Raw genomic sequence first — 11848 nt, forward strand, 5'->3', positions numbered from 1 at the left:
ATGTGCTCCTTAGGACAAGCTCTTGTCACATCCCTCTTCCTGGAGCCACCCTGCTCTCGTCCGACCACCTTCCTCCTTTCTTTCATGCCTAAGGTTCTTTTCTTCTTCTGTGACTCTTGCAGGAGGGGCTCCAATGTCTCCTTGACCCTGGACATGTGTACCCCTGGCTGCAATGAGGAGGGCTTCGGCTACCTGGTGTCCCCACGAGAGGAGTCAGCCCATGAGTACCTGCTCAGTGCCTCCCGCGTCCTCCGGGCAGAAGAGCTGCACGAAAAGGCCCTGGATCCCTTTCTGTTGCAGGCAGAATTCTTTGTGAGTCCCTTGAAGTAACCACCCACCCTTGCACTCATAAAGGGCCACCACTTGGCCAGTCAGTATCCCAGAGTATACCTACCCATCCATGAAATAGACTAGCAACCCCTTGTCATCTCTCCCAGAATCCTGGGCAAGCTCTTAGCCTCTGAGACCTGATGTCCTCATCCGGAAAGTCAGACAAATGACAGGGTCTTTTTGGGACAAGCAGACAATGGTACTTCTGGATCTATTGGGAGGACTGTGCTCTGGAAGCTGTAGAAAGCATCCCCCTGGTGGTGTAGTTCAGTGGTAGAATAGGTACCTGGTAGCATACACAAAGCTTGGTGAACTCCCATAAGAAAAAGAAAGCCTCATCTACTCATTCTCCTGTCTTCCCGTCCTCCTCTGCCTGGTATCATCAAGGATGTTTAGCCCATGCTCCTGGGTCCCCCCTTTTCTCCTCTGGGTTTCAAGCTTAGGCCCTAAGTCCTTTCCCAACCTCTGGCTGACATGTGCTGGATTCGAAAGGGCCCAATAAGTAACAGTCCTGATCTTCTGCCAAGAGTGCTTAGCCAGATAAAAGCTCAGCCATAAGAACGTGTGGCCCTTATCGTCACCAATACTAAGTAAGACTTTTAATACTGGTCCTCAGAAATGGCAAACTCCACTGCCACGGGGGTCTTGGCCTTTCCTCATGGGTCTGCACCCATAGTTAAGAAAAGAACCCAAGAGGGGCGATGGAGGAACTGAAGCCCAACAACCCACTTTCCCTCACCCACTGTGCTGCTTGGGCTCAGTGCTGCATAGGCTGACTGCTCTCGTGGGGACACTCAGATCTCCAGAACTTGTCTCCTCCTGCAGAAAACCCAAAGTGGTGGGTCCCGACCTTCTTCTCCAGCCATGTGCTCCACCCCCATACCTGCAGGAACTGTCCATTTCCGGACCAGGAGACCGGCACCTTCCTCACATCATTCCCACCTCTGTGTCTCTGGAAAGCCTTCCTCCACCACCCCAGCTCCCACCATCATCCTCTCCCAGTGAAAACAGTCCTGCCCATCCCTTCCTGCTCAGTAGATACCATAGATTTGGCCAGGCAGGAAGGAACACAGCCTGCTAACCCACTCCACAGGCAGTTCTGTACATGTGTGTGGTGGGTTGTTTTGTTTTTCTTTTTTAATTATTATTTCTTTTGATTCTCACAAGAGCCCTAGAAGATATCACCATCTGCACTGAGCAAAGACCATCTAGTATATCCAGAAACAATGAGCAGTATGACCAGGGCCTAAAGTGTGCAGACATAATAGACAGAACATTAGACAGGATGCATAGGGAGGCATCCCTAGGGAGGAACCCCAGAGGCCATGGGTGGGGGAATGGAGCTGAGGGGAACCTAAGAGCTAGAGCCAATTTGGAGGTGCAGGGCTGAAATTAGTAGTACTCTCAGCCAGCATAGCCCCATGAATGCAAAGCCCCATGGGCCTGCGCAGAGGAGGGAGGCACAACTGGGGCCTGAAATGGCAAAACAAAGAAAGCCAAGTCAGAAAGATCAAAAGTTCAAGGCCCGCCTGGGCCACATAGTGAGTTCAAGGTTGGTGAGCAACTTCCCGAGACTGTCTTAGAATTTAAGGGAGGAGCTGGGATTTTAGCTCAGTGGTAGGGTACTTGCCCAGCATGCACCGGCTCTAGGCCCAACCTCCAATATAAGGGGGACGTGGGGAAAGGGACCAGAGAAGCAAACCCAACTGCAGATAAAGGGAAGCCAGGTCCAAAGAGACCTCACACGCCAGGGAACCCATCAGACATGGAGCTGCTTCAAAGGGACAAACAGCCTTACGGGATGAAAAGCAGGTTCCCTTTTTACTGGGAAATCAGGGAAGGTTCTTAGAGGAAGTGACCTCAGATAGACAGGATGTGTAGAAAAGATGAGAGTCATTCAAGTCTTACCAAAATGAGAACATCACAAACAAAAGTCCAGGGTGGGGATGACCACAGCAGGAACACACATCCCCAGAGCTTCCTGGCTGGCTGCTGCACAGAGAAGAGGGAAGGAGGGGGTGACTGGCAAGGTCTTGTTCATTTTTGCTTGGCCTTTATTGAATGTCTATCTCAAACCAAGCTGGCCCTCAACAGACAATTGCTGTGCTGTTTATTTTATGCACTTGGCATATGCCAGTAACTATTCTAAATGCGTGTGTGTGCTAACTCACTCAGTAGTAAATGCTTGTCGAATGAATGCATGAACTCAAGACAGCCCCTGCACTGGCAGTTGGAGGCAAGCAGCGCCTGAATTTGGACTTCTGGGAAAAGCAGCCTGAAGCTGCTCACAGCCCCGTATCTTCCTCATGTAGGAAATTCCCATGAACTTTGTGGATCCAAAAGAATATGACATCCCAGGGCTGGTTCGGAAGAATCGGTACAGAACCATCCTTCCCAGTGAGTACCTGCTGCTCCAGGGTGGGGAGGGGAGTAGGTCCTGTCATCTGGGAAGGCCTCAAGTCCAGAGATGGACCTCCAGAGATGATGGACAGTCATCACAGTAGATGGTATAGAGACCAGGCCAATCAAGGAGAAGGGAATGAGAGCAGAGACTGGCTCCCTTTCTGGCCCTTGACCCTTCCTGGCTAGTGGCATTGAGCTCTGTAGAAGCATTGGGAGAAAGGGTGGCTCTGAGGCAGTGAACAGTGGCTGAAGTTATTGGCATGGCCTTTCTCTTCTGAGTGGGTATATTTTAAGAAGAAAACATTAAAGGCTCAGAGAAAGTAAGTGGCTTATCTACAGCCACACAGCTAGTAAACAAAGATCTTCCCTAAATCTGGGCCTCTGTGACCCCAGAATCAGGCTCTTCTGTCTACCTGTGTTCTGTGTGATCTGACTATCAGTCCTCTAGCAGGCAGAGCCACCTCCCAGAGGGAATGAGGTGCCTCCATCCTGTAGTGATCTGTCTACCATGGGGTGTGTCCAAATGAGGCTAAGGCCTGAGCAGGGCTTGTCTCCTTTGGAGACGGTTATACCAGGTGACCTACTGTTCCCATTCCATCCCATGGTGTCATTGTCGTCAGGTCGTTTTGATCAAGGCCCTCTGGGGGCTAGCTCAGAAGGAGGGGGTGACATGTTGAAAGTAAATCCCCGAAAACCTACTCCAACCAGTTCTTGGAGTAGCAAGCCCTTAAAAAGCAGTTTGCCATCAGCATCTCCACCAGCATGGAAGATGTCATGACTTATTTTTAACTTTTAAAATATCGACTTGTGGTTGCTATGGTTACACAGTCTCTAGGTAGTTACGTTTAAACAAAGCACCATTTAAGGCCAGGATGCCTTAGTTGGGCTGCTCACCTCTTCTCTCAACTTGTCCTCCCTGCCCCTGTTCTTCCTGCAGGCAGGGGCCTGGCTACCCCAGAACCTAGGGTTTTGCTGGCTCCTTAGAATGGCCACTGAACTCAGCCATAATCCATGTGGTCCTGCTGGACTGTTGACAGGCTCCCATCTCCTCCAACCATGCCCAGAACCTCCAAGCCCCCAAACCCAACATAGAACGTTGTACAGCGAGGCAGAGCTGACCCTGAACCTTAAGAGACTGGACTGGGGGGACAAAGGTCATGGAATGCTTAGCAGAAGCAGCCTCTGGGATCAGGAGGGGGCTGGAGACACACTGAGATTTGTTCTATCATTGATCAAACATGTTTCCTGAGCCCCATCCCAGGGACTGAATTTTTGGATTCTGCACACAGAGCTGTCAAGCAAAAGAAACAACTCTGTGGACAGTCCCAGGGTGAGCACTGACCTAGCAGCAGCACCAGATTCAAGGGTACAATGGCTGTCCCATTCACACAGTACCTCCACCTCCTAAAGAATGCGGAGCAACTGGGAGACAGTCTGGACCTTCTTGGATGAATGAGTGGATCAATCTCTCAGATCTGACCCCCTCCCTTCCATCCTTACTACCAAATGACTTTGTGGGGGTTCATTCTTCCATGTTGCCCCGTTCTCATGAGCACCATTGACATGTGGTACACTGGCATAAATGTCCCTGGGCAAGGTGCCAGGGAGGGCAGCCTGTGACCTTGACACTTGTTACTAGGCTGTGGCAGTCATACCCTGACTGCTTTTTCTCCTTCCTGCCCCTCTCTCACAGTGGGCGCAACAGAAACATAATCATGTCACCTTCCTCCTTAAACACAGTGAACGTCACCCTCTCTAAACGTGGTATGTGAGACTGTGGCACCTGGCTCCTCTCCAGCTCCCATCTCTCGCCAATCTCAGCCTTGGCCTGTGTACCTGGTCAGGCAGTGTTCCCTGTTTCTCCTCCTGGCCCTCTAACCCCTGAAAAGTGCCACATCTTCCGGGAAGCGTAGCCCCCCTAGCCCAATCACAGCCCCCTCTATCCCTCCAGCCCCAGAGCTCTCAGGCCATGCACCACTTGTCTCCCTGCCCGACACTGTGTCCTCTTTGTGGCAGGGACCATGTGTGTCTTGTTGATCTAGAAGGCTCTTCTCACAAGCATAGCACAGAGCCAGCATGGACCTGGAGCTGTAGAATGCAATCATTACCATTACCGCAGTGACTCCGTGATGGCAAAGTTCTACTGTCTGGCCAGAGAGGGCAGTGCCCACAACTGTCCTTCCAGCACCTAACCTGGATAGGCAAAACCAAGAGGTCCAGGCAGAGGTGCCTGCTTAAGCACTCTCTTCTGCTGATGTTGCCGAAGCCCCTCCTACCTACTCTTACCCCTCCCTACCCCTGCACTACCTCTATACCCTCTCTATAAGAACCGTCCACCCCCATATCACCTACCGTGACCCAGGCAGAGACGGGGACTAGCAGAGGGATGGAGATGAGAGGCGTATGCCTGTCACCCCTAGGTTTTTCTCCATTCCCACTGTCTGCTGGAACTCATGACAACAGCAACTGCCTGTTATGTAGCATTTGTCATAAGCTACTGTGTGCTGCTTCAGGGGCTCTGCTTTTTCCTGTTAACTCTTTTTTTAATATTATTTATTTATTTATTGTGTATACACATGCATGTAAGTATGTATGGGGCACATTCGTGGAGGTCTGAGGACAATGTGTGAGATTCAGTTCTCCCCTCCAGCGTAGAGGTCCCGGGAATCCAATTTGTTGTCAGCCTTGGCAGCAAGTGTCGTTACCCTCTGAGCCATTTTACCATCTGCCCCCTGTTAACTCTTTAGGTCTTTATAAGATAAAGGAGGTTGTCAGGTAATGACTCTTAATAACACCCCTGCATTGCCTGTGAGGGCATATACTGGCTATGACCCCAGAGGAAATGTGGATACTGTGGAGTAGGACAGAGACATTTGCCCTATACCAGAAGACCCAGCTCACAGCCTCACCTGTCTCCCACTTTAGATCCTCACAGCAGAGTGTGCCTGACTTCACCAGACCCTGAAGATCCTCTGAGTTCTTACATCAACGCCAACTACATTCGGGTATGTAGCTCCATCCCGAGAGCCTTCCACTAAAGGAGAGGCCTGAGCTGGTGGGATCTACCCTCCAGATTTGTCCCCAAGCCAGTGTAGCTCCTACAAGCCCGAAAACGAGCCTAAGTGTGGGATGGGGCCCTGGGAGTGCCGCCTCTGACCCCGACCTGACAGGCTGGATTTGGCTGGCTGCAGGGCTACAGTGGGAAGGAGAAAGTGTACATCGCCACACAGGGACCCATCGTCAGCACTGTGGCGGACTTCTGGCGCATGGTGTGGCAGGAGCACACACCCATCATTGTCATGATCACCAACATCGAGGAGATGAACGAGGTAGGGACCGTGTGCCATCACTCAGTGCTCCCTGTTCTCTGTCCCACATGAAGCACCTCACTTGCATATTGATTTTTATGAGGCTCTTTGTGAGCCTGGTGTACACTCAACTGTCAATATAAGGAAATGGGAGGTGTTGAGAGTTAAGGTATGCACTCAGGACCACGCAGAGCAGAGCCTGGAGCTGGCTTCTCCCTCCCCATCCAATGGCCATGCTGTCAACCATGATAGTTTGCTGCTTCCCAGTATGACACTGGTGTGGAAGTTCATGATGAACAGCTCATTTAATTGAATCTCCATTTAAAAAAAAAAATCCTTCTAAGGGAAGCTGGAGAGATAGCTCAGTTGAAGATCTGAGTTTTAACCCCAGGACCCATGAAAATAACAGGCATGGTGTATGCATTTGTACCCCCCCCCCCCAGTGCTAGGGAAGCTGAGACAGGCAGATCTAGGGCTCACTGGCCATCCAGTCTCCTTACTTGATGAGTTCCAGCCCAACAAGAGATCCTGTCCCGAAAAACCAAGGTGGACTGCACGTGAGAAACAACACTTGAGGTTAAACTCTGGCCTACACACACACACACACACACACACACACACACACACACACACACACACACACAGAGTCCTATAAAGGGTACCATTTTCATTTTTCAAGTGGGGAAACTGAAGCTCAGGAATGAGGAGGAGGTCACAGGTTATGAAGCCAAGATTTCAATACAATCCTCTAATAACAAAGCCTGTTGTCCTCGTGTGCCCATCTGTTGGCCCCAGCAGAGCAAGAGGGAATGTGGGAGGAGAATAGTAGTGTAACACAGCCTGATCTTCTTGGTCCTTGCAGAAGTGCACGGAATACTGGCCAGAAGAGCAGGTAGTCCACGATGGCGTGGAGATCACCATACAGAAAGTCATCCACACTGAGGACTATCGACTGCGACTCATCTCCCTCAGGGTGAGGCCTGGAGCTAGACAGGGCAGGGCTGGCTGCGAAGCTTAATTGGGACCACCAACTGAAAAAAGTACTCAGAGGCCTACTAATAGGTGATGCCTAGGCCTATGTCACACCCAGGATTCACTGGTAAGCAGGGTGAATAGACTTGGACACTAGGGTCAAGACAGAGCCCTGGCTGCATTTTCCAAACCTTATTTTCATGTGCCATCAAGCTCTTCTGTGCACTGCTGCTCACAACAGTTCTAGCTCTTCTCCACAACCTCTCAAGGCCAGGACTGTCCTGGTGAGGAGGCTTCAAGTGCTTCTAGCATTGTCCTTATCATGACGGAAGGTTCTTTATGACTTTGAGTGCCAGTAATGGCCCTTCCATTAGGGTTCTGTCTTCTGGTCTGATGTGCCCTATATATCCACCACCAGAGGGCAGACACTCCCTGCTGCTTTAGGGCACACAATTATGCTTACAGGAAATGGCAGGAAAAGGGAAAACACATAAAATATGAGCAACACAGAGCAGCCCAGAAGAGAGGGGGAAGATGCCCCTCCTACCCAAAAGTTGCACTTCTCCCAGGATAAGCAGAAGAGAGACTGCTCCTTTGGGGGCAATAGAAGGTTCTGGTTTGGAGAGGTGATAAGGTGTGTGTGTGTGTGTGTGTGTGTGTGTGTGTGTGTGTGTGTGTGTGTGTGTGTGTTGGAAGGTGATCACCAGAAAGGTAGAGAAGTTAAGTGGGGCACCAGGAAGCTGATGCTCTGTTCAGAAACAGCCTAGAAAGGTCACTGATGCTGATAGCTACGGGGTCCAGCCACAGAAAGGAGCTCAGGGCCTGATATTTGCCCCTCTGAGCTGTCCTGTTTCCTGCTAGATGCAGAACTGGGCAAGATACCAGGGTACCTGAGCCCCTAGAGGACAGTATCCATATGAGCATCTAACACCAAGATTAACTGGAAACACTGAAGGCCAGGAAGTAAGGGGCAGGTGCTGCGGTCACTGTCACAGCCATGCAACCCAAGAACATGAGGAACCAGCTTCCAAGTAGAAAGAGGCTGGGGTGTGGGGCTGCTCATCTCAGTGCTATGGGAGCAGCTAGGGAAGAATGAGGGTGTCTTGGGTTTTAAGGGTGTTCACAAGCACCTGCTGTGGGTGTGGTTCTGGCCTGGGTATGGGGGACAGAGCTGTGTTCTGGACTCCTTCTTCAAGGAGCACCCATAGGATGGTAAATACCAACTAGTGACAGGCAAGGATACAGAAGGGCACCCTGTCATATGGAATGCTCTGGGAATGCTTACCGGAAGGGCTGTATGGGATCTTGGAGGATTGGTAAGGGGTAAGCAGGAGCAAACAAGTGGGAAGGCTTTCCTAGTGTGCAGAAGGAGCAGCTGTGGGTGCAAGCACACATGTGTGCCCACTTCCTATATCATGTCCTCCCACAGCAGAAAAGATGATGGAGTGAGGAATCTCTCCAGGGTCTCTAATCTAAGGGCATGGATCACATTTGAAGGTGTGCACTCCTGACCCACAGGCCTCACCTTCAGATTCCCACCCAGTGGAAATGAGCTTTCCACATATGAAGTTGGGGGACAGGAAGCCACACTTTCAGTCTGTAGTGAAGGGTTTCTGGGTTTGGTATAGGGTTAGGTTTCCAGTCCTAGAGATTTAACCCAGGTTCTCACACTAGGCCAGAACTCTCTCACTGAGCTACATCCCCAGCCCTTTTTATTGTTTTGTTTGTTTTGAGACAGCCTCACTAAGTTTCCCAGACTGACCTGGACCTACTCTGTAGATCATGCAGGCCTTAATTTTCCTGCTTCAGGCTTCCAGGTAGCTGGGATTACAGGCCTGCACCATCAGGCCCAGCCAGCAAAAGGTCTTAAACAAGTGCAGTGTATCCAGATTTGTGCTAGGGAGAGACCATTTTGATACTATGGGTCTTTGATAGTTGGGGAGGAATAGGGTAGGGTCGTCCCAAAGTGGGACAGTAGAGCAGAGAGGAGACTGGCAGCACATACTGAGGACAGCAGGATGGGCAGGCAGAGCATAGTGCCTGTGCTCTGGGCCATGTGACCAAGGGGTGCCTGGAACATCTGTCCGAATAAGCAATTTCCAGATAGTAATGAATTGGAGAAAAGACTCTTTGCCTTTCTTGGATGATTTTAGAGTTTAGAGGCCAATGTCTCTCTCTGTGTGTCTCACTCACTCTCACGCGCACACACGCACGCACACCAAGCTAACTCTGATCTGTCTTGTGCCATTAGGCAATATGGTAGATGGGGACTAAGAATCCTTACACTCTCTGCGCCCCTCCCTTTCCTCCCTTCCCATCTCCATCTTTGGATGAATTAGGTCTGGGAACATTCACATGTATCTGGGGGGGTGGGAGGACTCTCTCTCTCTCTCTCTCTCTCTCTCTCTCTCTCTCTCTCTCTCTCTCTCTCTCTCTCTCTCTCTCCTGGGCAGAGAGGGACTGAAGAGCGAGGCTTGAAGCATTACTGGTTCACATCCTGGCCTGACCAGAAGACCCCGGACAGGGCACCCCCACTCCTGCACCTGGTACGGGAGGTGGAGGAGGCAGCCCAACAAGAGGGGCCCCACTGTTCCCCAATCATCGTTCACTGCAGGTGGGTTTTCCTGTCCACCCGCTGGGGTGGGGCCACCCCCATCCCTGGGCTACTGTGCGCCTCACCCCATCTATCCTCTCGACCGGCCCTCAGTGCAGGGATTGGGAGGACTGGCTGCTTCATTGCCACCAGCATCTGCTGCCAGCAGCTGCGACGGGAGGGCATCGTGGACATCCTAAAGACCACATGCCAGCTCCGCCAGGACAGGTCAGCCCCTGGTCAGGGGAGGGGAGGGTGGCAGTGTGATGTGTGCATGAATCGAGGGACAGTGGATCAACCAGACATAGTCTGTAAGGTAGATGGGGAGCAGAAAGAAATAAATGGGAGAGAGCAGAATCCAGGCAGCTCTCTGGAGGAAGACAGAAGACAAGCAGCTGGCGGAAAGGACAGGGGCTGAGAACAAGGGTGTGTCCCTGAAATGAAGGGGCAGAGGGCAATGGCTGGGAAGAGTTGCTGTCTCTGAGCTACAGAATGCTGGTGCCCCTAGCGTTTGAGGATCCCTCCCGCAGCTCACTGCATCTCTACTGGCCAGGGGTGGCATGATCCAGACATGCGAACAGTACCAGTTCGTGCACCACGTCATGAGCCTCTATGAGAAGCAGCTGTCCCACCAGTCCTCAGAGTGACCACGCTCTTCCTCTGAGCTCCTCTGGGCACTGCCCAGCCTGAGTCTGGGCCTTCACCCCAACAACCCAAGATCTGGCCTTGGGCCCTGGGCCTGCTCCCTGTCCCTTCCCCTCACCCTTCCTTCTCTTCAGTCTGCTCCCGCTCTGTTGTCCTGGCCTGGTCCCTACCTCCAGCCTAGCTCTTCCACTGTACATACTGCAGAGTTGGGGAGGGCAGGGGAGGAATTGCCAGGCCAGGCCTGGGGCCCCTGGGCCTGACCCACACCGTACAGACCTGGGGCCTCAGTTTTAACCATGGTTCCACTGCTACTTGGTCCAAAATGTTTCCATGCCACACCCCAAGTGTTCTACCACTACGTGCTCTGTCTGTCCATCCATCTCTGCTCTCTGTACCAGACACTGTGTCCCCTCAGGCAGGAAAGGAACACTGAACTGAGCTCTAGACCCTCACTCAGCCCCTCCCCCAGCCCCCAAGGCAGAGGTACCTGCCTCTATCCCCACTAGCTCCTCTGAAAAGGCAGATTGCATTTTGCCACCAGGATGTGGACAGCAGGAACAGGATCCAGAGAGCAGGCAGGGGAGCACGTGGTGGTTAACAGAGAGATCCCAGCTAAAGAAGAATGTTCCTGGGCAAGGGTGGGCATTATTCTAGACGCCTTCTGAGTGTTTGATACTCTCAGGAGGCAATGGCCAGCCTGTGAGGCACCGGAGAGGAAGAGGACAGATGCAGGTGGGGAACCCCAAAGAGCCGGGCCCTGAGGGGCCTCCAAGAGTAGGATGGGGACTCAACTCCAGACCTGTAAGACATCTTTCTGTGTCACCACGGGGAAGCCCAAAAGTCTCGCTGCGTGTTGCTCTGTGTGTGTTCCCTGTGTCCATGTACGTGTTGAGAGCCCATGAGCAGGGGCGTGCATGACTCTTTGGCAACATGTGTTATCTGGGAGCCACGTGTTTTTATTGCTGACTTTAAATATTTATTCCACGGCAAACAGAGACATTTGGTGTCTTTTTATAACTCGCTCGTGGTCATTGATTAGAGCAATAAAGAGAGCATTTGGAGCAAAACTAAGTCTCCTGGGTCTGTCATTGCCGGTTCCTTCCATCCCCAGCCTCCTTGCAACCCAGGGTTTTGTGCCTCTCCTCTGTCCGTGCGCATACAGTTGGCCCTCTTGCTCACTGGCGCCCCTTGTGGAGATTGGGAATATATGTGAAGCCGGATTTGAAAAGACAAAGTCTATTAATACCTGAGGATTGCAATCCAGCCTTCAGCCCCAGCCCACAGAACTACACTGTACCACAGGGAACCTCACAGATGGAAGGCAAAGCGGCTAGTGGGCCACCAGCTAGAGAGCTGCTCCAGGGAGGCCAAGGGTGGGGCAAGGGGGCATTCCCTCTCTGATTGGATAGTATACTTCTGTTCTCTGGGACCCCCATCTGAGCTTCAGACACCTTTATCTTTTCCTATTGTCTGTGCCATCCCCTCCATGGTTGAATCTTTGAAGACCCTGTTGGCTGGCCAGCAGCCTGCCCTGGGGTGACCTCCATTTTTACCATCAGTGGCTGACAGCTTCATCTTGGGGCCAGGGGAGAAGAAC

The 11848-nt window shown here is 51.8% G+C and overlaps 1 protein-coding gene across 3 annotated transcripts in view; it reads left to right on the plus strand.

The window, feature by feature from the left end:
- Positions 1 to 11318, plus strand: part of Ptpn5 (protein tyrosine phosphatase non-receptor type 5) — a 63010-nt gene extending 51692 nt beyond the window's left edge. For 2 of the 3 annotated variants that reach the window (XM_028860265.2, XM_028860264.2), the window contains 8 exons: positions 123 to 312; positions 2643 to 2727; positions 5659 to 5738; positions 5925 to 6062; positions 6904 to 7014; positions 9467 to 9627; positions 9721 to 9834; positions 10160 to 11318. In XM_028860265.2, coding sequence (XP_028716098.1) covers positions 123 to 312; positions 2643 to 2727; positions 5659 to 5738; positions 5925 to 6062; positions 6904 to 7014; positions 9467 to 9627; positions 9721 to 9834; positions 10160 to 10253 — 973 coding nt within the window. In that variant the 3' untranslated portion in view covers positions 10254 to 11318. Of the gene's footprint in view, positions 1 to 122; positions 313 to 2642; positions 2728 to 5658; positions 5739 to 5924; positions 6063 to 6903; positions 9447 to 9466; positions 9628 to 9720; positions 9835 to 10159 lie in introns of those variants that run through there. The other variant, XM_028860266.2, reaches the window with a different exon arrangement.
- The last annotated feature ends 530 nt before the right edge of the window (positions 11319 to 11848 follow it).

Source organism: Peromyscus leucopus, chromosome 1 (genome assembly GCF_004664715.2).
Source record: "Peromyscus leucopus breed LL Stock chromosome 1, UCI_PerLeu_2.1, whole genome shotgun sequence".
Taxonomy (NCBI): Eukaryota; Metazoa; Chordata; class Mammalia; order Rodentia; family Cricetidae; genus Peromyscus; species Peromyscus leucopus.